Raw genomic sequence first — 27,292 nt, forward strand, 5'->3', positions numbered from 1 at the left:
TGAAAATATTCAATAAATTTAATAGTAATGATAAATTCAACAATAAGGTAATGAAAACATACAAACACATTAAAGCTACTTTTTTCAATCCTGTACAGACCAGTCTGCACAACCCCTGACAACACAGCTCAGATCAAAATCATACCATAACAATACCACCAGTACAGCAGGGGGTGCTAAAGGCTACTGGCCAAAGAGGCTTGCTGGACAAATGGGTACAGTATTTGGTGGAAGCTTGTTTCTGTTAACACTGGTGTCCCACAACCCCAGAACCTTATTTAAAACAACTCTATATGAATCAGGGGACAAAAATGAAAATGTTCAACGCAATTCAAGGAAAGAGCTAATTTGGCAAAAACCTTTAATTCAGTAATGTGGTTAAAAGGACACTGAAAGGCAGGGCAGAAGAAAATAAGACCTAAAGGCTGTTCATGAGGAGACCAGCAGCAGCAGAACACAGAACAGCCCCCCAAAAAATAGCATCAGTCTAAATCTCATTAGCGACCTGCCTCCTCTCCACTTCAGAAAAATCTAATAAAAATAAACAGTAATCTGGATTAAGTTGACTCCAGAAAATTAAAGTAACTAACTCTGCATTAAAATATTACAAATGGAACCTGCTTGCTTTCTCACACTTAAGTAACACTCTGTAACAATACCATCCACTTATCTCTCTGTCTCTACTGTAAAAAAAATCCTGCATTTAGGATGTTTATCCCCTCTGATCTCCACTTAGTGTCTGTGAGTTTCTAAACCAAACCCTCTTTATAGCTTAGAGTTCGAACATACTGCTATTTCTGTTACTATACTTTGTTATAACACTTACTATACTCTGTTATAACACTTTGTATGTAACACTTTGTTCTGATTGGCTTTAACTTTTTATACCTTCAGTATGATCTCAGGGCTGAATTAGTGGAGCTAACCTTGCTGCAGGGTTAATGTTATGAAATTAAAGGAAATTCAGTGTGCTCATTCACACACATACAAAAACAGAGAAATGTAACCTGTTTGCAGAGGAGCATTTTTAAACCGCAAATAGTCATCTAAAATCAATCAGTGACCCCCCCCCCCCCCCCCCAGGAAAAAAAAAACTGGATAAATAGAGCTGTGTATCAGACACACTCACCCACTCTACACCCACCCATACAGCTTATTTTTCATAAAAATCTCACATTTATTCAACAAGATGTAGTGATTCCATGCAGTAAATAAAACTCAAGTGCATTTCATAATAAAGTAAATTTTCTTCAAACGTACTGATACCAACAGCACATGGTACGTAAACATCTTTAGTTTGCAGGCTATTATTCTGGTTTTTGTTCTTATTAACACATTTTATGTCTTAAACGTGCTTTTAAATTAGCAAAAGTGTTCTCACTGTAAAGCAGTTAAAGAACACAAGTCATTTGTAATGGGGTGCTAAAACATTTGCGTATGACTGCACACTGTCAGATTAAGAGAGTTGCTCAGGTGATATACTCTGATGTAAGATGGATAAGAAAGTTCTGGTGACAGCATGGCAGCACATTTACCAGATCTAAACTTTTTTTGTAATAGTTTCTCATTAAAATGTTCTGTTTCATCTTAAAAGGTACAATAGTTATTATGAAGCTCCACAAAAAAATAAGATGTTTATTCATTAAAACATTCCATTCCACAAAGAAATGGCAAAAAAATAACCCAAATGCCCCACAATAAATATGCTGCACTGTTTACAGTGGAAAATATCAATAAGAAGCTCTTGAATGAGTAGCCAACCACTGCAGCAGGTGAAGCAGTGCAGAAAGAGAAACAGATCATTTCTATCAGTGTAGAAAAAGGTTATGAAACCCAGAAGTGATGCTCACTGATACATATTCTTAGTGTCTTGTTTTCATTTGATTTAATACTGAGAAAACAACCTGAACAACTTCTTTTTGCCTGCCAGTGGGATTAAGGAGCAAAAATAAATAACAAAAGGCCCTCTGATAAAACTGACAGCAATTTGTGGGTGTGTGCAGGAAGTGTTAAATGTCCATTGTTTTTACAGCAGAAACACTATGCTCAGCATCTTTGAAAAGCATTCTTTGCCATGGTCCTTTTATCAGATAAATACAGAGAGTAATCAAGTACTGCAACATAATTCTACATAAAGCCTTCTTCAGATATTGTGTCATGGTGGTTTGCAGATGTGGCCACAGAGATGCAGCTGCCATCTGGACTGAAGCTCTTGTGCTGATAGAAAAGCTTAGTTGCAGTGGAGTTTGCGTTTCTCTTGTTTTGTTTTTTTTGCTCTGAATCTTCTAAGCTCCGAATACCTCATGCTGAACCATGAAGTCCTTCCAGATCCATCAGTTGCAAGAAATTGGGTGGTGTGGGTGTGTGTGTGAAGGGTAGGGGAGACTGAAGGGGTGAAGAACTACAGGTATTAATTGGCTGCCCAGGCCTCCAAATCCTTAATGTCATCCTCATCCTCCTCTTCTTTCTTCTTTGCTGCATTAAACAAAAGAACAAATGTGAGTTATCACATCAGAATTGTTAATTTTACATTTATCTTACATATTATATATTTTTTCTCACTGTTTTAGTGCTGTTTTAATCAGTTTAGTGTCACTCTGCCACTGTGTGAAAATTCAAATCTGTGCTGTGCATTCCATTAAAAACAATGTGTTTAAAGCACAGCAGCAAATATCCGCATTCAGTGTGACAACAGCTTAAGTCATAAACCTATAAATGGAAGGGAATATACATGAAAGTTCAACTACTTTCAAACTATAAACATATAAACATAATCAAAACACACATTTTAAAATATTGCAGAAGTAACTTGGGCAAAGGCAAAATAAATACAGTCAGAAATCTTAGCTACAGCCTGATGCATCACAGCAGCTCACAGTATGAGGACACAACTTGAACAAAGATCACTCTCTGAGAGAAGGCCCTGGAAGTTCATAGGTGAGTATAAAATAGAAATAAACATGCCTTGCAGGCTCCCCAGCTAATAAATAGATCTAGTGATGCATATGAACCTTTAGAGAGAGGTGTCAGGATATATAAAAACATGTCCGTGTGAATCCTGAATTTGAGGCAGTAAAAGGGCAAGATGCCAAACAACAATGCTTTAGCGTCAGCAGGTCGGTGCAGGCAAACTCTGTGTGCCCTATACCACTCTGTCTAATCATGCTGTATGAGAATAGTTACCAAAGCATGCTAGTGATGAGTAGACAAGCCTCGTCTTGTCACGCACATCTGTAGAGGGTACGTTCATTAGATCAGAGGCACTAGTGTACAGCCGTAACACGTCCAGAAGGCTAAGGATAAGCACATGCAGAGCCATGGAGCTAGGATCAGAACATTCAGAATGTGCTCATGTTATATAGTAGTTGATTGGAGAGGGAATAATGAACCTGCTTCTGTAATGTGAAAAAAGTACAGAATAAATGAGACAGTCAATAAAATAGGGCAAATCATGCCCAATGTAACAGGGAGGACAGGACCACCTGCTTGAATCTGTGTGAATAATCTAGCTGGAGTGCACGCTTTTCAGCTGCAGCTGCAATACAGTCAGACGAGCAGAGTACTGTCACATTCCCATGCATGCTGCTGGCTTGGTAGAATCTTTAGTAGAGGAACAGGAGCTTGTACTGAACCTGTGCAGATTCGCCTAGTGAATGAGCTTGTGTGTCAACAAAGCAGCCAAACATGTCTCTTGATCACAGTCTGGGTAAAAACACAATCCATGGGCCAGTGGGCTCATCTTGTGCAAAGACAGCCATAAGAATGACAAGTTAAACAGAGTTCTGCTTGAGAACAGAAAGCACATAGTGCCATCGGTGTAAAAAAAATAGGCAATACATAAATGTTTAACAGCTAGTTGGGAAGTTAACCTCTTCTAATGTAGCTAGAAGGTATGTACATAGATGAGTCGGGGATGATAACACTAGTTAATTGCATTATGTGCTTAGGTGTCTAGGTTAGCTGCAGCCCGCAAAATAGATGTTGGTATAGCTATTCGTCCTACAGGAATTATAAAACAGGAAAAATGGATGTGGATCAGTCAAGCACATTACCAGCAAACTGTCTAGCAATTTGAATGTTATATTCAATATTCTTTCAAATGTATTTATTTAAGTTTGCTACTTACCCTATATATTTCACAGAGTAAAAGTGGCATAGATTGACAAATTTAAACCTGTGCCAGATAATACAGATAAGAATAACGTTTATCTGCATTATTTTTGTATCTTAAATACACTTTAGCTGTGACATAAAGGGGTACCCACAGTTCTCATGATTCAGATTAAACCTGTATAACAGACTGTTCCACAGATAACATTTTATCTAAAAGATCTACTCTTTAAATCTACTCCCGCTGTATCACACCGAATGGATACTACTTTCCACGCCTGCCAGTAAAACCTGTGTCCTGTTGTAGTATAAAATACTGTTTTAAAATCAGCAACAAAACTTGTAAAATGTTTAAATGTTTTTTATAAATCTTACTGAGACTGACAAAGCTATAGGATGTTACCCAATACACCAAAGAAAATACAGTACAAGTAAACATTTTAGACACACCTTAAATTCTGTGTTCTTTTTCTGCATTGCAGATAATACTAAAGTAATCCAAACTATGAAGACTACCAGAGTTAATTACATGAATTTCTTAATTAATTGAGCATTAGTTGTGTTGTGTTTTAGTCCATATTATGGCAAGAACTACTCAACTAAGTAAAGAAGATTAGACAGAATGTCTTATCAATCCCAATAATTCCAGGAAAAACAAACTGAACGTTATGATGAAACTGGCTCTCATTAGGACCACCACAGGAAGGGAAAAGCACAGAATAAGTTCATAAGTGTGAGTGTGTGTTTTCGTATTTTGGGCTCTGTATGCCATTGAAACAAATGAGATGCAATTAAAGTGCAGACTATCAGATTTACTTCAAAGGGTTGAACAATAATGTCCTATGAAACGTTTAGGTATTACAACCACAACAGAGCCAATCACTGAGTACGGAGAATGCATGGGTTGGGGCACAATCTTTGGTAAATATAATCATAGAAATGTGAAGTTCAGTAAAGTCTGTGGTTATATATATTTTGTGCAGCAGGCTGCAGATGCGTCCTGTGGTTGTTGGAAAGTCGAAGTGTAGATGTACTTTGTCGTTAGCGACTTCCAGACAGGGAAAAAGAGGAAAATGTGGATGTACTTATTATATGTTTATTCTTTTTTAAGCAGTTTTCTTCACAATGTTTTTAAATAATGTTTTTGTCAGGCTAAATAGTTCTTCATATAGAAAATAAACCATTGATGATGGCTCTTTATAATCTTATACTAAATGGTGTGTGTGTTTGTGTGTGTGTGTGTATACACACAGGTGTGCTGTCAGTACCGTAGTGGGTGGAGCCGTACCTGGTCTGGAAGGTAAGGATGTGGAGGGCACATTTGGGAGCAGTACATTCTCTGTGCCTCCGATCTCCAGCAGGTTCTTATCCAACTCTTCCTGCTCCAACTCCTCCAGCTCAGCCAGCAATTCATCCTGCAGACACAGTGAACACATAGAAAAGGATAGAATGTTATAGCAGATCATAACTAATAATAACATTGTGGAATAATATTGTGGTTCTGATGTTAGAAGAAGAGAACAACACAGAGATCTTACCTCATCAAACTCCTCAGCGAAGCCTACAGGTTTCGAGATTGCGTCTGAGATCTCCTGTGCCAACTCCTGCTGCTCTGTGATGTCTTGCATGAGTTCGTCCACCTTGTCTATGTCCCTGAAAAGGATTAATATCAGTAGGTAACACTTTAACTGTTTTGTGAATAGATGAGAACTTCTGCAACTGTTGCAGTTCAGTTCACTGAAAAGCAGGGCTGCACCGATCCAACTTTTTTAATTCCAATACCAATTCACAAACTTGCTGTATCATTCTTAAATTCATAAACCTCTCCATATGAGAGTAGGGTTGGGCGATATGACGGTTTTTCGGTATACCACGGTATTTAAATATGGTGACGGTATATTAACCACGTGACGTTCCAAATCTGTACTTTGAAAAACGGGATATTTAAGACATTCTGCGCATCCACAATGAAAGAGCAGTGGGAGGGGTAAGCAGTTGGAGCTCACTGATTGAGGAAATCATACAGCAAAAACTCAATAAACTCTACAGGTTTCACAAATTTTCACCGAAATTATCGCCACAAAAAGCCATATTTGTGCTGGAGTAGCAATAAAACCCCAACAACCAACCAACCAACCACCGAAATGATCAGATTTATCAGTTGATCCTGCAGCGTGGGGTGTTCTGGTGTATGAGTTACTCACAGGTAAAGTTACAGCTGCTTCTCAAATATTCCTCATCTCCTGATTCTCTACTTTCTCTCCTTTTTTTATCTTCTTCACGCTCATATTCTAATCCCATACAGAATTCTGCCGTTTCCTCAGGGTTTTTCTGTCATTATTTCGCTGCTAGCTTGAGCGCTGTAAACCTCGAGGTGCTATGAGTGCTGCAGCGCGCTGCCGACATCTGATCCCCGCAGAACCCCGGTTCCCCTTTGCGAGCAGAAACAGCACAACACCACCTGCTGTTAAACTGCTGTAGTTGAAACAGTGCTTATAAATAAATTAACAAACACGAAAATTAGGGTACTCAATCTGTAATTTCAGTTCGTTTTAGTTTTTTCTCTTAATTACTGTTTTTAATAGTTTCAGTTAAGGAGAACTTTCACTTTCAGTTTTCGTTAACTATAATACTTTGTTACTTAGGTATATGGTGATTATCAGGCCATAGCTTCATATAAAATAAAATAGTATTAAAAATTAAATTAAATTAAAACTATTTCCTGGAGCCTGGACTCGACCCGAGATTTTCCATTACTTTCCTCGGGCCAGGTCGGGTCCGGGCAGAGAAATAAAAATCAAAGTATTCTGCTATTTAAAAGAATTGAAAATTAATAACAATAATAATATAGTTCTGCATACTAGAGATTAGATTGTCTGCAGGAACCCGAGCTCATCCGCACGTTTAAAGCTCCGGAGGTTGATTAATGGGTGCGCACTTCGCGCTTCTTCTACTGCTTACGGGCTGCATGACCTGCAGTCTCTCAGCCTGCCAGTCTGAATACAGTGTCAGCATATAAATCGCATGTGTTTTCCTACAGGACAAACCATTCAAACATGTGAATGAGCTCTCCACACCCGATAAAACAAATTACACAGTGCCTATCTGACTTAAAATAGTTAGATACTACATATATATAATGATAAAAAGAAGAATTCTGGTTGTTTTGGACGCTTCTAAGATCCAACACAGTGTTGGGGCATGTCTCCCTTCATATGCACCTGGGGTGTGCAACGGATACTTCAGCTTACCCCTCCTCCCTCAGCAGTTCTTGAGTAAACAGAGCCAGCTGCTACAGAGGATAGGCAATAGAGAGAAGCTTGCTGCAAATAGGATATATGAATCCATAAACTGAGTTTTTCATTTAAAACACAGAATAATTTGAGTGGGAAATAAGCCTGTGGTAAGGAAGGTTAACTGTCTGTTGTTTTTGTTCAAACAAATCAGATGTAGCAGATCGAGTTTTGCAAGTTTGTAAATATAGTCATTACTAAGAATATAAATATATCAAAATATGCAAGTAAACAACAGATCACTTTGTGAACTCTGCTGAACCTGTCAATTAGTGCTGGGCGATAAAACGATATCGATAGTTATCGAGGAAACTATATATCGCGATAAGTCGAGGCGAGAAATTCGATAAACTAAATTTTCTATTTCCCGTTTAAGTAGCGTTGTGAACAGGCGCAGCACGAGATCAGGCAGCACGCTGAACTGCTGCTTAGCCCAGTACAACCCCTCCCCTCCCTCTCCACCATCCCCCTCTCCACCATCCCCCTCCGCCCCACCCCCCGAGCCCCTCCACTCTGAACTCCTCACACAGCGGCTCCTTCTCTCCCATTTACTGGATAAACTTCATTTATACTATTCAGCGGCGCTACACTGGAAAACTCACCTCTTAAATATGAGGCATGCGTCTCCAAGATATTTAGAGAGGTGAGCTTGTTCAGATTTCTGAAGGCAGGTAAACGCTGCTCTGTTTGCTGCTAGTTAGATTAGCTTGTCTCCAGTTTAAAGTTAGCGATGTTTACGGTGTAAAAGGGATCTGTGCAATCTGTCATCATTAGCTAAGATGCTTTCACTGCTTTTTACATTCTAATAAACTAATGGGTAACGCACGTTAGCCGTGTTAATCCACGTTTCGTGTAAATTAAGGTTAACTTCAGCACGAGTGAGGGGTTAGTATATAAACACACAGAAAGGAAGCACTTTCCATCTTTTTTCCTAACTCTCACTGTTTCTGTTGGAAAACCCTGAGGGCAGAATTCTCCTCTGTCTGTGTTTTTAGTTTTTAACAGATAGAGAGTCTGTTATGCTGGATATTTTACTAAATACAGAAGATTATATAATCTGTCTAGCTGTATTTGAACTGAGCTAAACATTGCTGTTACTGAACTGGAGTTTTAAATACACTTAAGTAATGTAAGTCTAGTCTACTGAAAGCCAGTAATGTTAGTATAAATCTGTACTGCAGTAGAAGTGGATCATTTCAGAAACTTGACTTTATTCCTCCCACCTCCATTACAGGTCACTTACTTTAAAATATTTAAATGTTAGCTTAATTTAAATGTAAAAAAAAACCTAAAGGCTCTTATTAAAAAAAAACATAAGCAGTAAATAATCTAAAATTACAACAAATAGAAAATAGAAAAACAGTAAAACATATGTAATACATACTTTTTATATGACCAAAATTAAACTAGACTGAAATGTGACTAAAACTAATAATATCCGATAGACTAAAATGTAACTAAAACTATTATACATTTTAGTGAAAAGACTAAGACTGTATCAAAATCACCTGTCAAAATGAACACTGTGATATACTCTTGTATTTTGCTTTATGTAGTTGCCTGCATTCAGGGAGGGGAATGATCTTTTGATTAAATATAATTTTATTAAAAAAAAATAAAGTGCTATTGCAATTTAAATTAAACAGACATATAATGTAAAGGGTCTTACATATTTTTTAGTTTATATATTTGTCCCCTTTTTAAAATTAATTTAAAAGCTGTACCCACCTGGCAAGATGTTAACATCCTAGTGTCTGTCCACAAGGCTCTGAGCCTGCTAGTGATTTTGGCCATAACTCCCTTATTCTGTCACTTCTGAGTAAAAAAGAAACCTTTAAGTGTAACAGAAAGTGATTTGATTTATATCGTGATACATATCGATATCGGCTGATATGAAAAACTATATCGTAATAAGATTTTTTTCCATATCGCCCAGCCCTACTGTCAATACATTTCACTGAGGCAAAATGTGGCAAAAGGTGACAGGAATCTTCCAATACTGGTTTGTATTTAAAGTAGTTAGGCAGCATAATGAGTTTAAACAGATTTTGAGAAAAGATGGGAATTCCAAGATACAATACGGTGCTGTAAATTCAAACGGTATGTTTCAAACCTCAGGTTTAGACCAGGTGATTGAGTAGTCAGACACCCCAACTGTAAAAATGTCTATTTCATAGTCAATTTAGACTAAAAGGCACTTGCATAGTACAGCATATGCACAGTAAACAGCTGACTACAGTTCAGTCCCTGTCTATAAGTTAAGATAAGTTGACATAATTTTCCGGATATGTATATACAAAAGTAAGAGACACTTCAGTTTCTGAATCAGTTTCTCTGATTTGGCTATTTATAGGTACATGTTTGAGTAAAATGAACATTGTTGTTTTATTCTATAAAATTGAAATAACAGAGCTATTCTTAAGCTTTAAGAGTTCAAAATTAATATTTGGTGAAAAAATCCTGTTTTTTAATCAGTTTTACGCATCTTAGCATGCTCTCCACCACCAGTCTTACACAGTGCTTTTGGATATAACTTTATGCCATTCCTGGTGCAAAAAAAAAAAAAATCAATTTGGTAAAATCAAAGAAACTTTTTCAGTGGTCTCTTATTTTTTCTGAAACTGTATATCTGGATATTTAATAAATTAGGCTTTCCTTTTTAGTCTCCAGCAGTTTTTCAGGACATTTTTTTCCACATAAGATGCAAACATGACTGAAACTGAAAAAATGTGAATATGAGCATGCCAGTCATAGGGAAACAAACATCTCAAAGTTTAAACTGAAGCATTAAAACGGTCTAAAACAGGGGTCTCAAACTCATTTTTGCCGAGGGCCACATTGGCATATTGGCTGTCCTCTGAGGGCCAGATGTAACTTATAAATATAAGAAAATGTAACCAGATGTAATACAAAATGAATGTAATTACTCCTTAATGTTAAATAACTCTCAATATACTATTTATTCAATCAAATATTACAGTTGCATGGAAAAATGGTTGCTTGTTGCTCTATTAACATAAATCCTTTTAATTTATAAGTTATATTAACTTTGATCAAAACGTTTGATACTGAAATAAGGCTTAATAAATATAAAATCAAAAATTGTGAGCTGTGACAGATTTAGCATTTCCTCAGATTTAGCAGTTCCTCATCCAACCACTAGTCGGAGCTGCAGCTGCAGCACCACAAGCCCGCAGTCTTTGCTTAGTCAGAGCTGCAGCCCAGCCACGGGCTACAGGGCTCAGCTGAGCCAGTCTGGAGCGTTTTTAAAAATTTGTAAGTTCTTCTGTATATGAAATAAAATAACCCCACTAACCGGATAATACAGCTCTCTACAGTTCATCTTTCAGCCCAAGCAGCTAACAGCAGCAGTTTAGAGCAGCGTCACGGAGGCACTGCTCGGATTACATTATAAACAGGTCAGTTAGCGCGCTGCTAACCTCAGGATGTTTATAACTACGGAGTTTAGTGGACACACCACGGCTGCAAGGTTAGACTGTTGAAGGCTACTGAAGACTACTAAAGCAGGCAACGCAGCGTAAGCAAAAAAAAAAAAAACAAAAACCACACACACACACACACCAAAATACAAGTTAAGATAAAATATGAAAACGAACATAATAAAGCATAAATAATTAAATTGAATTGCGGGCCAGATGTATGTTTATTTTGTTAACCCGTGAGGGGCCGTATGAAACCGCGTCGCGGGCCGCATGTGGCCCGCGGGCCGCTACTTTGAGACCCCTGGTCTAAAACAATACAAATGACACCCGAAACAAAGATTTTCTAACCTTGTTCAAACAGCAGATATAACTCAACAACTTAAGAACGCTGCTATGACGCTTAATGCCTCAGTAAATGTACAAATTCCATTATTAACAAGACAAGTTACCTGCTCAAGAGCATCACTTTTAGGCTACAGGTTACTTGCCCATTTGAAATCCATACTGTTCATTCCTATTTAGCAAAATCCTTGATCCAATTTGTTTTAGGTCAAAGCCTTTTCAACTTCAGTCTTTCTTTCTGTCATTAGCAGCGTACACTTCTGAAATTAGTGTGTATTTTGAGAGAATTTCTGATCTTGTATTGATTGGTCAGGTTTGTTTAATATTTTATAAAACCAAAAATATGTTATGGAAAGCAAAACACTGAAGTAATTTGTACTGTGGAAATAAGGCTCTGTCTTCACTTTCTGTGTGTCTGCATGCATGACTGCGTGTATGACTGAAGTAAGTTCACCTTGAGACTTTATCACCTTTTATCAGGTACAAAGTCCAGGGAAAGCAGCTGCTGCTGCAGACAGGAGACTTCAGTCATTTCATTTTTTTGGAATGACACAAACAGGTGCTCTTAAGTCGATATTATTAATATTTTAAACACAATCTAAGATATTTTTTATGTAATAAATGTATTACATATTTTCCAAATGAGCTAACTGTTCGCATGTTTGTAGGCTTTTGTATTAGCACAAACAAGACACGTTACTAGAATCCTTTCATGTGTATGTCTTTGTACAGTTTCACACTGTGATACACACTTGTTTGTGTGCTTTGGATCATTGTCCTGCTGCAGAACCCAAGTACACCTGAGCTTGAGGTCATGAACAGATGGCCGGACATTCTGCTTCAGTATTGTCTGGTAAACAGCAAAATTCCTGGTTCCATCTATTACAACAGGTTATCCAAAGCCTGAAGCAGCAAAGCAGCCCCAGACCATCACACTACCACCACCATGTTTTACGTTCAGTATGATGTTCTTTTTCTGAAATTTTGTGGTAGTTTTAAAACAGATGGGATACACACCTTCCAAAAAGCTACACCTTTGGTACACCAGTACAAAGAATATTTGTACTGTTTATTTGTATATAATATATCAAATATTTGTAATATTTGAACCCAAAGTTCTGGAGATCATCAAGATTTTTGTTGGAAAATGTGTTGTTTTTGTTCAGAAGTGTTTTTTGCCTTGAAATTCTTCTATGGAGACATTTTTGAACAGTCTCTTTCTTATTACTGAGCTCTCACTGTGGTTCTCTGGAGTCCCAAAGCTTTAGAAATGACTTTGTAACTTGTTCCAGACTGATAGATGAACAATGACTTTGTTTTCTCATCTGTTTTTGAGTTTCTTCAGATTGGGGTATAATGTGTTAATTTTTGAGATCGTTTAGCTGCTTCTACAGCTTCTACAGGTCTGGCGGTAATCAGGCCTGGTTGTGGTTAGTATTTAAATTAAACTCAGCTTTCCAAAAAGTGTGATTAATCACAGTTAATTTATGGGGGGCAAACACTTTCACATAGGGTCAGACTGGTTTGGATAGTTATTTTTCCTTAATAAACGAAATCATTAAGTACAAAGTGATTTTTATATTTACTCAGGTTATATTTGTGTGATATTAAAGTTTGTTTGATAATCTGAAAAATGAATGTATGAAAAAAGTGCAAAATAAAAGAAAAATCTGTAAGGGGGCAAATACTTTTTCACGCCACTATAACTGGACATTCAGCTAGAGGGACCAGAACAATAGTACATCCTAAAACAAATAAATCTGGTTCTATAGGAATTAAGTTGATCATCATTGTATCATACACAGAAACTCATGGTAAAAAGAATATCAACAGTCACTGATGTAACCCTAATGCATAGCAAAAGAAACACTGCTGGACAAGGGATACTGAGACCTTCTTCTTCTTTATGGAAAGCCCCATTGATTCAACATGGTGCTAAAAGGCCAAAATGTCTGTGTTAGCACGCTCCTGAGAGGGCAAGCAAAAAGCCAATCATTTGAATATGGGGAAATCTTTACGTGTTTACAGTTGTGGTACAGTAAAGTGTGAAAATAAGTATCCTGCAGAATGAGTTTTGTGAACCTCTCATGTGGTAATACAGACCAGAGCACATCCAAGGGTACGGAGAAGATCCCCAGCAATGTGCAAACATGACAGTAGTCTATAATAAGCACTGTAGCAATCTAGCATCACACAACAATGCCCATGCCATGTAAAAGTGCCTCACAGCATCCTTCAGGAGCAGGTCCAACACTTCATGAGTGGCAAGCATTTCAAATTTCAGTGTGCAAGTTTCAGGCACATCGGTGAAGGCTGAAATAATTTAGGTAGTGCACAACTTGTGCACATACCCTCAGTCATTAGATAATGGAAGTTCCATCATAAAAGGAGCTGAAATCTGGCTATTAAATTAGAGCTTGTGGGTGGCTCTCCCAAGGTAGACTAAAAAAGCCTAAGAAAAAACAAGCATTAGCTGGATTAGCTCATTCACAGGGGCATGGTAGCACAATCAGCACAGTTAAGTACATTACAAATGTGGTCTAATCCTAACAAGGCGGACAATGAGCGGTGTTGTCCTCTGAATTTAACGAAATTCACACGAAATTCACAATCCAGCACTCATTGCTAAATAGCACTCTCTATAGCTCCACTGCTAAAGAAAAAGAGTTTTAATTAGCTTTGCAACAGGGAGTTTGTGGAAGTGGAAAACGGGAGAGCTAAGGAGTTTGGCCTCACTAGTCACATGACGGGTGAAATCTGGATGTTAAAAATCAATCAAACTTTATTTTCACTCAGGAATACATTGAGGGAGACCCCCATTTACAATGACAAACTTTTACAGTTTAAAAGGGGTTGAAAACATTTAATAAGAAATGAGAAATAGGGGGAGCCGAGCGGTCCAGCGGTCTAAAGTGCTGCCACTATGAGCAGGAGGTTGCAGGTTCAAACCCCCGCTCATGCAGCTTTGCCATTATGCTCAGAGGAAGAAAATTGGCCCTGCTCCCTCCGGGTGGGTAGATGGCGCTCTCTCCCCACATCACTGCTATGTGATGTTCACTGCACAAAGCAGTGAATATAGAATGCACAAAGCAGTTTATATAGAATATAAAATTAAGAAAAAGATAATAATAGTAAATAAAAACATAAAAAAAATAATTAAATAAATAAAAATAAAACAAAATAAAAATTAAAATATAAAAAAAAGATTAACTCTTAAAAAAAAAACAAATTCATGGTGCCCAGTAGGGGTGTCACGATTTCCATATTTTATCGAAATCGATCGAAATTATGTCATGGTCTCGAGCATCGAAGTCAAAAAGATAATCGACAATCCCTCCCTTCAAGCAACGCAAGTACGTGCGTGCTACGCAAATGGCGCAGCACACTGTAGCCGACGCCGCGGACATTGTGACTGCTCAAAGAGCAGCCCTTTCTCCAGAGAATGTGGACATTCTCATCTTCTTAAAGAAAAACTTGAAAATATAAAAATAACAGTTGTTTTGTCCAGCCTCAAATATGTTAATAGTTTTGGTACCTTAAGGAGCATCTTTCTCTCAGATAAAGTTAATAATATGTCTTTGTTAAAGAAAAAAACTTGTCATTCTCAGGGACCGAGTCTTATTTTTCATGTTTAACTGTTATAGTAGAATAGAGTTTGTTAAGGCTCTAATTGTTCTATTATTTTGTACATGACTGTTCCTGTATTTTTTTATTATTTATTTTATGTTGCACATTGCTGTTTTAATAGTGCACACTCCTGCTACCAAAAAAACACTAGATGGCATTACATATATATATATCTTAATTAAATTATTTAAATTTAACCATTAGTGCCTAATGTGGTGTATTACAGATCACTTGTATCACTTTGCATCACATATCAAGCCCACCTTTTGAAATAAGATATTGTAAATATGATTAATCAAACCAATGCCTGACCATAGACTAATCTAAAACTGGCACATGCCTCTCTGCTGTAAAAAAAAAAAAAAAAAAAAATTGAGATTCGAATCGAATCGAATCAAATCGTGACCCTAAAATCGGAAATAAAATCGAATCAAAGATTTAGAGAATGTGACACCCCTAGTGGCCAGAATTTTATTTTAAGTTTAAAATGATTCAGTGATCCCGGGGAGCTGAGCTTCAACGTTTCCCGTAGAGATTCCAGCTTGCTGAAAAAATCTTCACTATAGCTTCCAGAGTTGGTTAAACTAGTGGTGTCAACTGATAAAAAAATATTAACTGGAGTAACTGCGACAATACTCTTTGAAAATTGTTCTTGTTTTCTAACACTTTAGCTTTCAATAATATCTTTATTATAAAACACACTTATAATCCTTTCATTTTCAAAAAAATCATCAGTGCGCCTTATAATCCGGTGCACTATATGTATAAAAAAAGACCAGAAAATATATGTTTATTCATAGTGCATCATATTGTGTGAATAATACTGAATAAGTCATTACATATCTTTTTTATTTAGTTTTTTTGTTATTGAAATGTTTTTCAAACATTTTAATCATTTTAAAATTAATTGGATTCATTTCGTTCGTTTGATACATCTTTTTTTTTTGTGGAAGGAATGGAAGGAAGACTCATCACTGATTCGATGCAGATTAGTGGAATCCCATTTGTAAAAAATCATCACATGGTCAGAAGCACTAACCTACAACCTCAAATCAGAAATGGTTGGGACAGCACAAATAAAAAAAGTACATTTACTACTGGCTTTAATTTGACTGCAGACAGTATGAACCCATCCATTCCTGTATTTCAGTTATTACATTACATTACATTTGGCAGACGCTTTCATGGCAGTCATGCAAAACATTCCAATAAAATAATATTTTGGGCTAATAATGAGGTAAAGAACTATAAAATATTTTTACTTCAAATAGGTAATGTCTACATTCAATAATAATAATGATTTGGTACCAAAGTAGTATGCAGGAACAGTTTAAGGAAATAAAATGAGCTGTAGATCTCCGGTTTGTAACAAATGCGTGAGAAAATTGTTGAAATATATAAAAACCTTTGTGTATATTTTTCCCTCTACATTTTAGTGTGTGAGGGCAAAGGCAAATGCCTTAACTCAACACCCATGATAGCTAATCCCTCAGATTTTTGCAAAAAAGAAGATACCATGTGCCTCAGAACAACACAGACTGTTATCAGCCAGTTGAAAAGCTAGGGTCTGTCTTTGTATTGGGGTTTTGCCAGTACAGTTCTGTGATGCAGCATTAATGTGTGTGACTAGCAGTTTGCAGTCTGAAATGATCAACATCCTCTGCCCTCTCCTTACATCCACTGATTCTCCAGCCTGCACTAGCGTGATTGTGACCTCTGGTGTTCAAACAATGCAACTAGTTTTTCCTATATACACTGAATAAATGATTGAATATGCAGATACTAGTAAGATTCTGATATCATTGTGTATTCTGGCTGTATGTAAAACAATATAATGGATAAAAGAGTAAATCACGTACATGTTATCGTGAGCAGCCTTCATGGCCTTTGCAGCAAAGCCCATGTTCTTGATGACCTCAGTGTTGGTGTTGGCGTTCTCCAGTGCCTCCCTCTGAAACTCAATGGTGGACAAAGTTCCGTCGATTTGAGCGAGCTGCTTCTCATATCGCTTCTTTCTCTTGAGAGCCAGCAGCGCAGCTGTTTCAAAACACAGAACACAGAAGTTCATTTTTTTATTTCAGACAGACTACATGTAACACATCATTCTACAAACGCAGTGATAAAAAGCAATCACAACACCTCTTTTCCCTTTATTTACTTTACAATGCCTACTTGCATGTGACAGAAATGTGAGCTTTGAGTTCTTGAGAGTTTTTTTGGTTTTGAAAACGATTTTAAATAACAGGTGTAGCCGAAGGTGAACACGATCAAATCTGCTCATAGAAGGACTTACATTAGGTTACGTTTATCATATATACTTCAAACATGTAGACTTCCGTAGATTCACGTACATAACAATGATTAACCATGATGGCATTCTGATTGCCAGGAACTGAGCAGCTGGTCAGTTCTTGGCACTCACTGGCATCTAACTGTCAATTTGAGAAGCAACCATTAAAAGCACACCCCCCCCCCCCAATTATTAAAGTATAATAAATGGTAAGAAATATGAAAACTCCAGCTTCACCAGTTTGTGAGCATTTTGCCTTTTGAGCCAGTCAATTTAGAGGAAGCCACAAGCTAAATATGTACAAAAATGCTGCTGTGAAATGGGAAATGTATTGAATTTGAGGTCTCATCTGTCTACCCATCATTGCAACTAGCTACCTCTCACTGCAACTAGCTACCCATTATTGCAACTTGCACAAAAAAGGATGTGCATGATTGAGGACACGTTTGTGCTAAAATCAGCTGTTTTAGGGTTATACATGTATTATGGCTAACTATTAATTTTTTTAAATTCAAATAAATAGTATACCCAAATTACATTGCATATTGCATTTATAATCTATGCTGTGTGGAAGTTTGCTGTCATTTAGCTGTACTATACAGTAGTGCTGGGCGATATGGAAAAATCATATATAACGATATGGATTTTTTTATATCACGATAACTATATATATCATGACATACCACATTTATATAAATAAATTATGGTATTCAATCTGTAATTTTAGTTCGTTCAGTAGTTTTTTCTTTTAGTTACCGTTTTTATTTTAGTTAAGGAGAACTTTCAGTTTTAGTTTTCGTTATTTCTTTCATTTTCGTTAACAATAATACTTGGTTACTTAACTATATGGTGATTATCATGCCATAGCTTTATATAAAATAAAAATAGTATTAAAAAACAGATGACTACCTAAAAGGCTATTTCCTGAAGGCACGAGGAAAGTGACATGCTCATCTGCCAGTTTAAAGCTCTGCAGGTGGACTGCCAGTCAGACTACAGTTTCAGCAGATAAATCAGGTGTGTTTTCGTACAGGACAAACTATTCAAACATGCGGATGAGCTCTCCACACCCGATTAAAAAAAATCACACAGTGTCTGTCTAGCTTAAAATATTAAGATACAGCTATTAAATAATTAAATCAACATTAATTTAAAAGACCAGGGACACATTCTGTATGCTAACAAGCTAGAAGCTAATAAGCTAATAACAACATTTAATAAAAACAGAAAAATAGACATAAAATAGGAAAATAACCAACTAAACGAAGCTCAAAATGCTAAAAGAAATATAATCTAACGAATTCTAAAAGATCAAAACGAAATAGTGAACACTCAAAGCAGTAGTTTAAAGACAGAAGATAAAGCTTTAACAGCGCTATGAGGCGCAACACCTATAGAACGGCGGCAGCGTGACGGTTCTAGTGAAATAATTAAAATGTAAAAATATACAACAGAGCGCGTGTACCACATAAAATCAGTCCAAGATTTTCACCAAAAATAGCAAACCATGATAGAAACCCAACCCTAACGCCAATACATTTTATCATAATGTACTTCATATATTTGCATGAATAATTGATGAAATTACTGTAGAAACGTGAAAGGTAAGTAGCACGATAGACACTTTTTTATCGTCCCCACGATATTTTTAAGCAATAGAACACGAGAGGGAGTGTGTTATCACGAATAACATCACAGCCGTTTAGTTATTCGTGATAACACACAACCTCGAGTGTTCTATTGCTTTTATACAACAGTTTTTTTTTTTACAAAATGAATTAAGAAAATAAATCAAAGAACTTTAAGAAATTCGGTTTGAATATGCTTTAATATGGACTGTGCCTTCTGCCAAAAAGTAGTTCCACAACAACTGTTCCAGAACTGAAACTTAACTACAAAACGGTGTATGGTTCATACAGACTAACAACGCGAATGTTACCTTGAAATCAGAATTGGGAATAAAATGGTAACGTTCGGGCCGTTAAATAACGCTAATACTCTCCTCTCCTGCTTTGTGGAGTCGTCTTCAGGTGAACGCTGTGCGTTTTTTGAGCATTTCTGCTTGTTTTGCTGGGTGGTGTTGGTTTTAGCTAGCCGGCTGGACTGTGGTTAGGTTAGTATAGCTTGCTTTAGCTTTAGCTTAGCTTAGCCTAGCCTGGCTGGTACGGCAGTAACCGAGCGATTTATTTCCCTTTTTCCCCCACAAAAGACGAGTCTGCGCTGCGGGCGAGCGTGCCGCGGCTGAGCGCTAGCCTGTGCTAAGCTAACGCTGCTGCGGGTGTCCTGTATGTATACGCCGTTACTCAGCAACGCGTCGGCGGAGTGATACAAGTTTAGTGTAAGAAGGCCGTGATGTTATCACATATATCTGCACGGCTAGAACACTCCTCAACCAATCAGATTGTGAGGTTGTAACTAACTGTTGTATAAATCGTCATATCGCACAGCACTACTATACAGTTGTTTTTATTGCTGTTTAATGCAGCTGTAATGCTATTTAACTTCAAAATACATAAAATATATATTTTAAGTAATTAAAGAAGATATAATTAATTGAATAGAATATGTTTATTGTCCACAATGAGAAAATCCATCTTTGGTCACTCATGGCATAAAAACAAATACAACATTTAACACAACCCAAAATATAGCAGGGCGAATAGCTTTTTTTTTTGCTGTAAAGCCACATTCTGATTATATTCCATATGGCCTGTTCCCCATAAATTCAGTCAAAACTAAGTTCCTCCTCCTGCCTTATTAACTGAAACCAGCCTGATACTGATGGATGTTCAACCCTAAGGTTCTCCTGTCACCTGTCCGACCACACTGAAGGAAGTCTCTGGAAGTCTTCCACATCACCTACCACTCACTCTCCACTACCAATTACATTGAAGTTCATTTAAACATTTTCTAACTGCTTCCATTACTGATATGTATATTTTTATATTTGATCCAGGTGAATGTATAATAACTTTTTTACATTCATTTATAAGTTGTCTGACAAGACAAGGATGGATCCCACCTCATATATTAACCTTGAAAATGTGTGACATTTGATAGTACAAGGTACATGAGCCTTGGTTCCTCTCATGTTTTTTTTCCCCTTCCATCTCTGTGAGAGTTTTTTCTTTCCTCTGTTTCTCACTAGCCATGTAGGGGACAGAACAAACATATGGAAGAAGGTGCTATTTTTAGATGAGACCAAAGATGAACCTTTTAGCCTAAATACAAAGCGCCATGTGTGGCGGAAAAGTAAAACTATTTATCACCATGCTGTGGGGATGGTTTTGTCCAGCAGTGACAAAGTTGGGAAGTTGTTCAGAGATGATGGAAAGATAAATGGAGCTAAATACAGGACAATGCTGTTAGAAATTTTTTTAGAGGCTGCAAAAGACTTGGGAATAAAAGATTCACCTTCTAGCAAGAGAATGATCTCTCCATGTGAACCCAGATAAGAACTTTTGGACACAGATATGTTTAAACAATTTCAAAATGACGAAAAGTCCAAATTTACAACTCATACAATACAAAATTCTCCATAGAACACATTATACAGGGCATAGAATGTTCCAAATGGGCCTTAGAGAAACAAATATATGCACTAACTGTTCGGGCAATCATATTGAGAATTATATACATGCTATATGGTTTTGCATGCCTGTTCAGAGATTCTGGAAGATGATATGTGAAGACTTATCTACCTGGTTTAATTGCAATATCCCAGCTTCACCCAAACTATGCATTTTAGGTGATGTAAGTGAACTAAACATGGAAACAAATATATTGCACATAGTTCTCACTGTCTTATGCATCGCTAAGAAAACTATCCTCATGAAGTGGAAATCAAAAAATGATTTATGCATAAATCACTATAGAAATTTACTTTTAGACCACATTAGTCTGGAAAGAATGTCTGCAACCTCAAAAAACCAATTGGCTACATTTGAATCTCTCTGGTTCCCACTGATCAGCTCCATCACATGATGGGGGTGGGCGGCTGTAGTCGTGTCTCCTGGTGCGTCCGGCAGGTGGCTGGGGGGAATCGGGTGTCTGATGGCCCTTGGACTGGGGACGGTGGCTGCCGCTTGGTGATTTCTGTGTGCAGGCCCTGGTTGTTGGCGGGGGGGGGGGGGGGGGGGGGGTCTGGATGTATGCTCTTGTGGTCTTGGGGTGTGGGTCTGGGGGGCCCGTGGTGGTGGGTGCTGGCCCTGTCCGGTTGGCTGGGTTCCCCTGTGGCGGTCGGGGTGCGGAGTCCGGGGCCCTGGTGCCCGTGGGCGTCTGTCGCCTGTTTGGGTTCCTCCCTGCGCTGGGGAGGGTCTATGCCTCTCTTGGGCGCGCCGTCGTGGGGGGTGGTGGTTTGGTCCGTGTTGGGGTGTCTGGTTGGCATTCCGGGATTCTGGGTGCCCTCCCTGTGGGGAGGTAGGGGCGCTCAGGTGGGGAAGCGGCAGTCTCCCACTTAAGACCGGTTGGTCCTGGGCTCAGGACCACTGTGTGTGTATGAGAAAGAGTGGGATGTTGAGTGTAAATGTGTCTGTGTGTGTGTGTGCGTGTGTGTGCGTGTGCGTGTGTGTAATATGTTTTGTCTTTTGTATGTGAGTGGGGTGTGTATTTATGTTGTATTGCAGTGTGGGGATGGGGGCGCTGTCTTGCAGAGCGGCGGTGTCCTGGGGCCGTAGCCGCTCTACACCCTGGACTTGCCTTCCCTGTACTGCGGTAGTTGGCTCTCTTCCTCCGGGGGGTAGTCCTCTGCCCCTCGGTCCTTTCCTGGCCCTTCCCCGACTCCTACTCAGTCTAACATCGCATTACACATACAAACTCATCATACAGCTTACACACATCATATTACACATAGGGTTTTGGGGGGCAGGTGCTCCCTGCTCCTCAATTTTATTTTTGCATTTTAGACATTGAGGGCCTTTGGGGGGGCAGTGTGGTTGGGTGCTGTTATTCAGTTCTCATATTACAGCTGTCCCTCCAATTTTAATAGCACTGTAGCTTTCATTCATTCTTCTCATTATACACGTTCATATCACTGCAACATGCTGGGTGGGGGAAGGAGGGGGGTCAGGTCTTCTCACACCCTGGTTTCGTGCACCCTGCCTGGGGTGTGGGTCGGGTGGTTGTTCGGGGCCGGGCTGGCTGCTTCCCTAGGTTGCCGCTGGCTCGGTACTGGTGCCCGCATGCCCGCATTAGGTGTCTATGTATGTTCTGTGTGTGTGACTGGTGTGCGTGACTGGTGTGTGTGACTGGTGTGTGAGTGAATGTGCACGTGTGCGACGGGTGTATGTGTGACGGATGTGTGTGTGACGGGTGTGTGAATGTGCATGTGTGCGTGAACAGTTGGTCCTGGGTTTGGGGCTGACTGAGCATGGACACCTGTGGGACATGGTTGCGTAGGGCGGGTTTTTGCCCTCCCTACCGCTCCACGCTGCTCTCCGCCGATCGTCACTGCCGTTCCTGGGGAGGTGGGCGTCCGTGGGTCCATGGGTGCGTGGCCGGATGCCCTAATGTGGTCTCTGGCCCGCCCCCTTGGTGGCTGTGGCCTGGGGGTGGCTTGGGCCCCCTTGGCGTGGGAGGGGGGGCCTGCCGGGTGTCGGGCTGTTCCCGGGTGCTTGGGATCTCGGGGGCCGCATGCTCGGCTCGTGCAGGGGGTACTGGCCTGCCGGAGGGGTGATCTGCTCGCTTCCTTTGGCTCTCTGGACTCTTGCTCTTTGCCATGGGGGCTTCGTCTGGAGTCTCCCCCGTCCTCATCTGGGGTGTGCACATGGTTACCATCGGGATGTGTGGCTGCGGGTCTTCTGGGCTCCTAATGGGCTGTGGATGGTCTGGGTCCACTGGGTTCTTCCCTATCTGCCTCTGGATCGCAGGGGCATGGTGGCGGTTTCTTGCCTCCATTGTGGTAGGCATTTCATGACATAATCCGTAACACATGACATATTTTTGCAAAAAACAATAGAATAGAAGTAACTGTGCGTGTGTGTGTATGTATTTATGTGTATGTATTAATATGTATGTATATTTATGTATGTGTGTATATGTATAAGCATATGTATAGTTAGATATGTGAGTATGTGTATATATGTATGTTTGTTTATTTTATGTTTATTTTATTATTTTTTGTTTGTTTGTTTGTTTGTTTTTTGTTTAGTTTTTTTTTCTCTTTTCTTTTTCTTCTTCTTGTACCCCCCTCCTGTACCTCACACTCCGATCCTTCCAACCCTGAACTCCCACAACTATATCCACACAAAATATATATATATATATATAAAAAAATAATAATAAAAAATAAATAAATAATAATAATAATAATAATAATAATAAATAAATAAAATAAATAAATAAAAATAAAGTATTAATTGTCCTCCGAAGAGGGGGGGTGGTGGTTGGGCCAAAAAAAAAAAAAAAAAGAGAATGACCCTAAATATACAGCCAGAGCTACAGTGGAATGGTTTAGAGCAGGGGTGTCAAACTCACATTGGCATAATGGCTGTCCTCAAAGGGCCAGATGTAACTTATAAATGTAACAAAATGTAACTACTCCTTAATGTTAAATAACTCTGAATGTATTACTTATTCAATTAAAACATTACAGCTGCATGGAAAAAATATGTTTAGCTTCCTTTAGCTTTCTGATAGCTGCTGCTGCAGCTGTGTAAGTTAGCTCTGTTACTCACTGATTAGGCTGAAAGATAAACTTTGGAGATTGGTATTAAACGGTTAGGGGGGTTAAAACAAAAGGTATGTTAGTGCTATGCATATGAACTTCATATATTCAACTGCATATTAATTCTGTAGCAACCACCTAGCATTATCTTAGAAACCAACAGCTAAACTAGAGCTAGGCCTTAGTAAACAACAAGCACCCACTTAGCAACGCCATAGCAACCACCTAGAATACCATAGCAAACAGTAGAAACAACTTCAGATGTAACATTCTATGTTTTCTTTAGGAAATGAAAATTTCAAGTTTAAGTCTGACATGGTTATAAAATTAATTCTGCAAAGCTCATTTTAAAGCACTTTTATTCATTGAAGGGCTTTAGCAGTCATTTTAATTGTATAGTATTATATTATATGTTAGCTGTTGGTCATTCCAGTGTGGAGGCATAGATACCTTAACACTGCAGTTATTATTTGCCTCAGAAAACAGCTAAAACATTGGATTCTTATTTATTAGATATAGTGATCATTTTCGTGTTGAATTGTTGAAAATTTAAAATGCATAAAATTATGACATATAAAAGTAGTACTTCTTTAAATGTTCTCACTGTAAACTTTACAAACTTCTAGTTCATTGTCCTTTTTTCTTATTATATTATGTTATTAAAAGTGTCTCCATGGTGTGACCATTCAGTCATGATAATCTCTTTGAAACCTCTTTGAAAACTAACGGGCAAACAATGACTGACCACCAATCTATAGACAAAAAAATAAACATTTGAATCTCTTGAGCATTATATTCAGCATCTCAACATTTTTATATACCATTAGACCAGATTTTAATCAAAAACATGTTAGATTAAAAATTTAATCCCATTAAATATCTACAATAAAACAATAACTCACAATATTTCCTACTTGTTCATTTGGAAATTATATAAAAAAAAAATTAAAAAAAAATACCGTTTTTCAGCTGCGATCCGATTCTGATAAGAAATTGCCCATACAGATACAAATACCGATACTTTTAGTTTATTAGATCTTAATGGAGATGGCTAAAGGCTAAATGGTGATACTAACAGTATTTCCGAACTAAACTAATCGCTGTTTTTTAATAACAGATGGGTGTGTTTGTGCTGGTTAGTGTTGGTAGATCCTGTGGTTTTATACTGTATGTGGATTATGACTATAGTTTACACCAGTATGTATTTAATACCTTTACAACATCAGAATTCAGCTGCTGTCAGTTCAGTGCTAGCTAGGCTAACAGACTGCTGGTGTTAATCTGTTCACCCCTTGGACGCTGACTTTACAAATATTATGTGTACCGTTCTGCTTTCTGATTTTTTTCCACACCTCCAGAGTTTAGTATTTTCTGCTAATGCATTGTTCTGGTAACATGAGTGGATTGTTTATTGGATTTTTGACTTTACATGCAACTCTAATAATTAACTTTTTAATTTACATTTTGAAGGGAAACTATATAAATGTTATGAGTTACACTGCAACAATCACTTTCTAAAAAATAACAAAATACATAGTCTGTGATCGTTCTGTCCTGATTGTGTTATACCTGCTGAAGATATTCTAAGCAGGATCCTGCATTAAAATTAATCTTCTTATAACTGTCCATGTGGGTCAGCTTCTGTTAGCTAACTGATATGGTGGTAATTGATAGGCGAGTAGAGTTGTTCTGTTTCGTTTTATTTAGGGGTGTACCATATATTATACACAATAATATCGTCATAATTATTTTCAATAAAAAAAATACATATGATAATAGCAATTTTATAAAAACGCTTTTTTGTTCAGGGCATTTCTTTATATTTATATAACTTCATGTTTGCAGTTCGTTACAAAAGAATGTGTGTACATGTGTTTGGTTCATAATCGTACAATCTAAAGTATCTGTAGGATATATTCTTTATCTTAAACATATTGTTTTATATGTGATCTTTAGGATTATTATAAACTTTATATATAATCCTAAAACTGTCTCTCGTCCTTTTAAAATCTTCTGTCCAAAAACCTGCAGCACCTTCTGCCCTATTTTTAAGGTGGAACGGAAAAGATTAAATCTGTCAGTGTGGTTTAGCGTGCAGACGAAGTTGTTTAATCAGTGATTGTATGCAATGCTCTGTATGAACCGGCTTTCTGTCTGTGTTCTCCATATAAAGTTAGAGACACTGATAGTAGTGTCGCTCGCTAGAAGAGTGTTAACAGCTGTTCTCAGGCAGGTCCGCTACAGCTAACCGCCGCTAACGCTGACTGGAACGCTCAGCCCGCTCTCGCGCCTTCCAGAACCCCAGCACCAGCCCTCAGGCTGGTATTCTATCGAGTTGGGTCACCCATCGATATGTGCTACCTAGCGGCTCTGCGCATGCGCGAAAGTCCAATTTTTACTGTTCTCATTTGTTTTTTTCTTAGATGTAAAACTAAAGGTGGGTAACCCAGGTCCAGAAAGTAAAAATCCAACCCAGGGTTTTGTACCAAATGCCTGGGCGACTCTATCGCAGCTGAGCTTATTTATCAGAGCCGCCCAGGCAGTTGGTACAAACACCCTTGTTTGCATTTTTACTTTCTGGACCTGGGATATCCACCTCTAGTTTTTGCTGATAATTTAGCATTTTACCCGATAGCGATTTAGGCTATTGAAATCTGATCATATCCACACTGCATACACTAGGGTTGCACGGTTTGACAGGTTAGCAGAACTCGACAGAACACCGGCCTCACCTCTCTTGTTCTTGGTGCCGTTCCTCTTGGCTGTGATCAGCTCTTGGTCGATCTTCTTCTCCAGAAACTCCTGTTTCTTGGTTAGCATCTCTTCAGTGTCCCGCAGCCGCTGGATAGCCTCCTGTGGGCTGGGAGCTTTGCCCCCTTTACCGCCGCTACCGAATAACTTCCCGAACAAAGACATCCCGGCCTTCACAGACTGAAGGAGAGGCAGAACAGGGCGCCTAAAGCTCGCTGATACAGTATTACAGTTCTGTTACAGAACCACAGGACAGAGAGAGGGGAGAACCCTGGCGTTCGGGTTGTTGTTTATCTTCCTCTTCTCTAGCAGAACCTTCTGAACAGGGTTACGGAGAGACTGCCCACTTCCTATCTCCCCCAGAGGGCGCCCGCGAGGGAGTCCTCGATGACTGGGGTGAATTGAGCAAAACGGCTAAACCTCTAATTAAAGAAAAATACTAACGTTACTTGTCCGGGATAATAATTTAAAAACTATGTTTAATAAGTAGATTGAAGTATTTAGCTAAAACAGTGAATAAAACAGATCTGGGTCATTCCTGGGATTAGGTGCCATTTGGACCTCAAAACCTTTTGAAAATGAAATACTGTCATTATACTTTTTCATGTTTTATTATGAAAGGGATATGTTTTTTTTTTTTATTAATTTTGGTCAAGCTCAGGCATATATTTGTAGCATTTATTTAAACATTTTTATGAAGTCTCTGACATACCCAGCTGGCATTTCAATGTTGAATCAACGTTGATCAATGTAGATGTTATGGTTGAATCAA

The 27,292-nt window shown here is 38.4% G+C and overlaps 1 protein-coding gene across 1 annotated transcript; it reads right to left on the minus strand.

Moving 5' to 3' along the window:
• On the minus strand, positions 1-26,851 carry chmp4ba (charged multivesicular body protein 4Ba). The gene is made up of 5 exons (XM_007241196.4): positions 26,502-26,851; positions 16,675-16,852; positions 5,649-5,763; positions 5,399-5,525; positions 1-2,475 (listed from the first exon to the last, which is right to left on the minus strand). Exons 1-5 carry the CDS (start codon positions 26,683-26,685, stop codon positions 2,411-2,413), a joined length of 669 nt encoding a protein of 222 aa, XP_007241258.1. The 5' UTR covers positions 26,686-26,851; the 3' UTR covers positions 1-2,410.
• Positions 26,852-27,292: the final 441 nt, after the last annotated feature.

Source organism: Astyanax mexicanus, chromosome 5, assembly GCF_023375975.1.
Source record: "Astyanax mexicanus isolate ESR-SI-001 chromosome 5, AstMex3_surface, whole genome shotgun sequence".
Taxonomy (NCBI): domain Eukaryota; kingdom Metazoa; phylum Chordata; class Actinopteri; order Characiformes; family Acestrorhamphidae; genus Astyanax; species Astyanax mexicanus.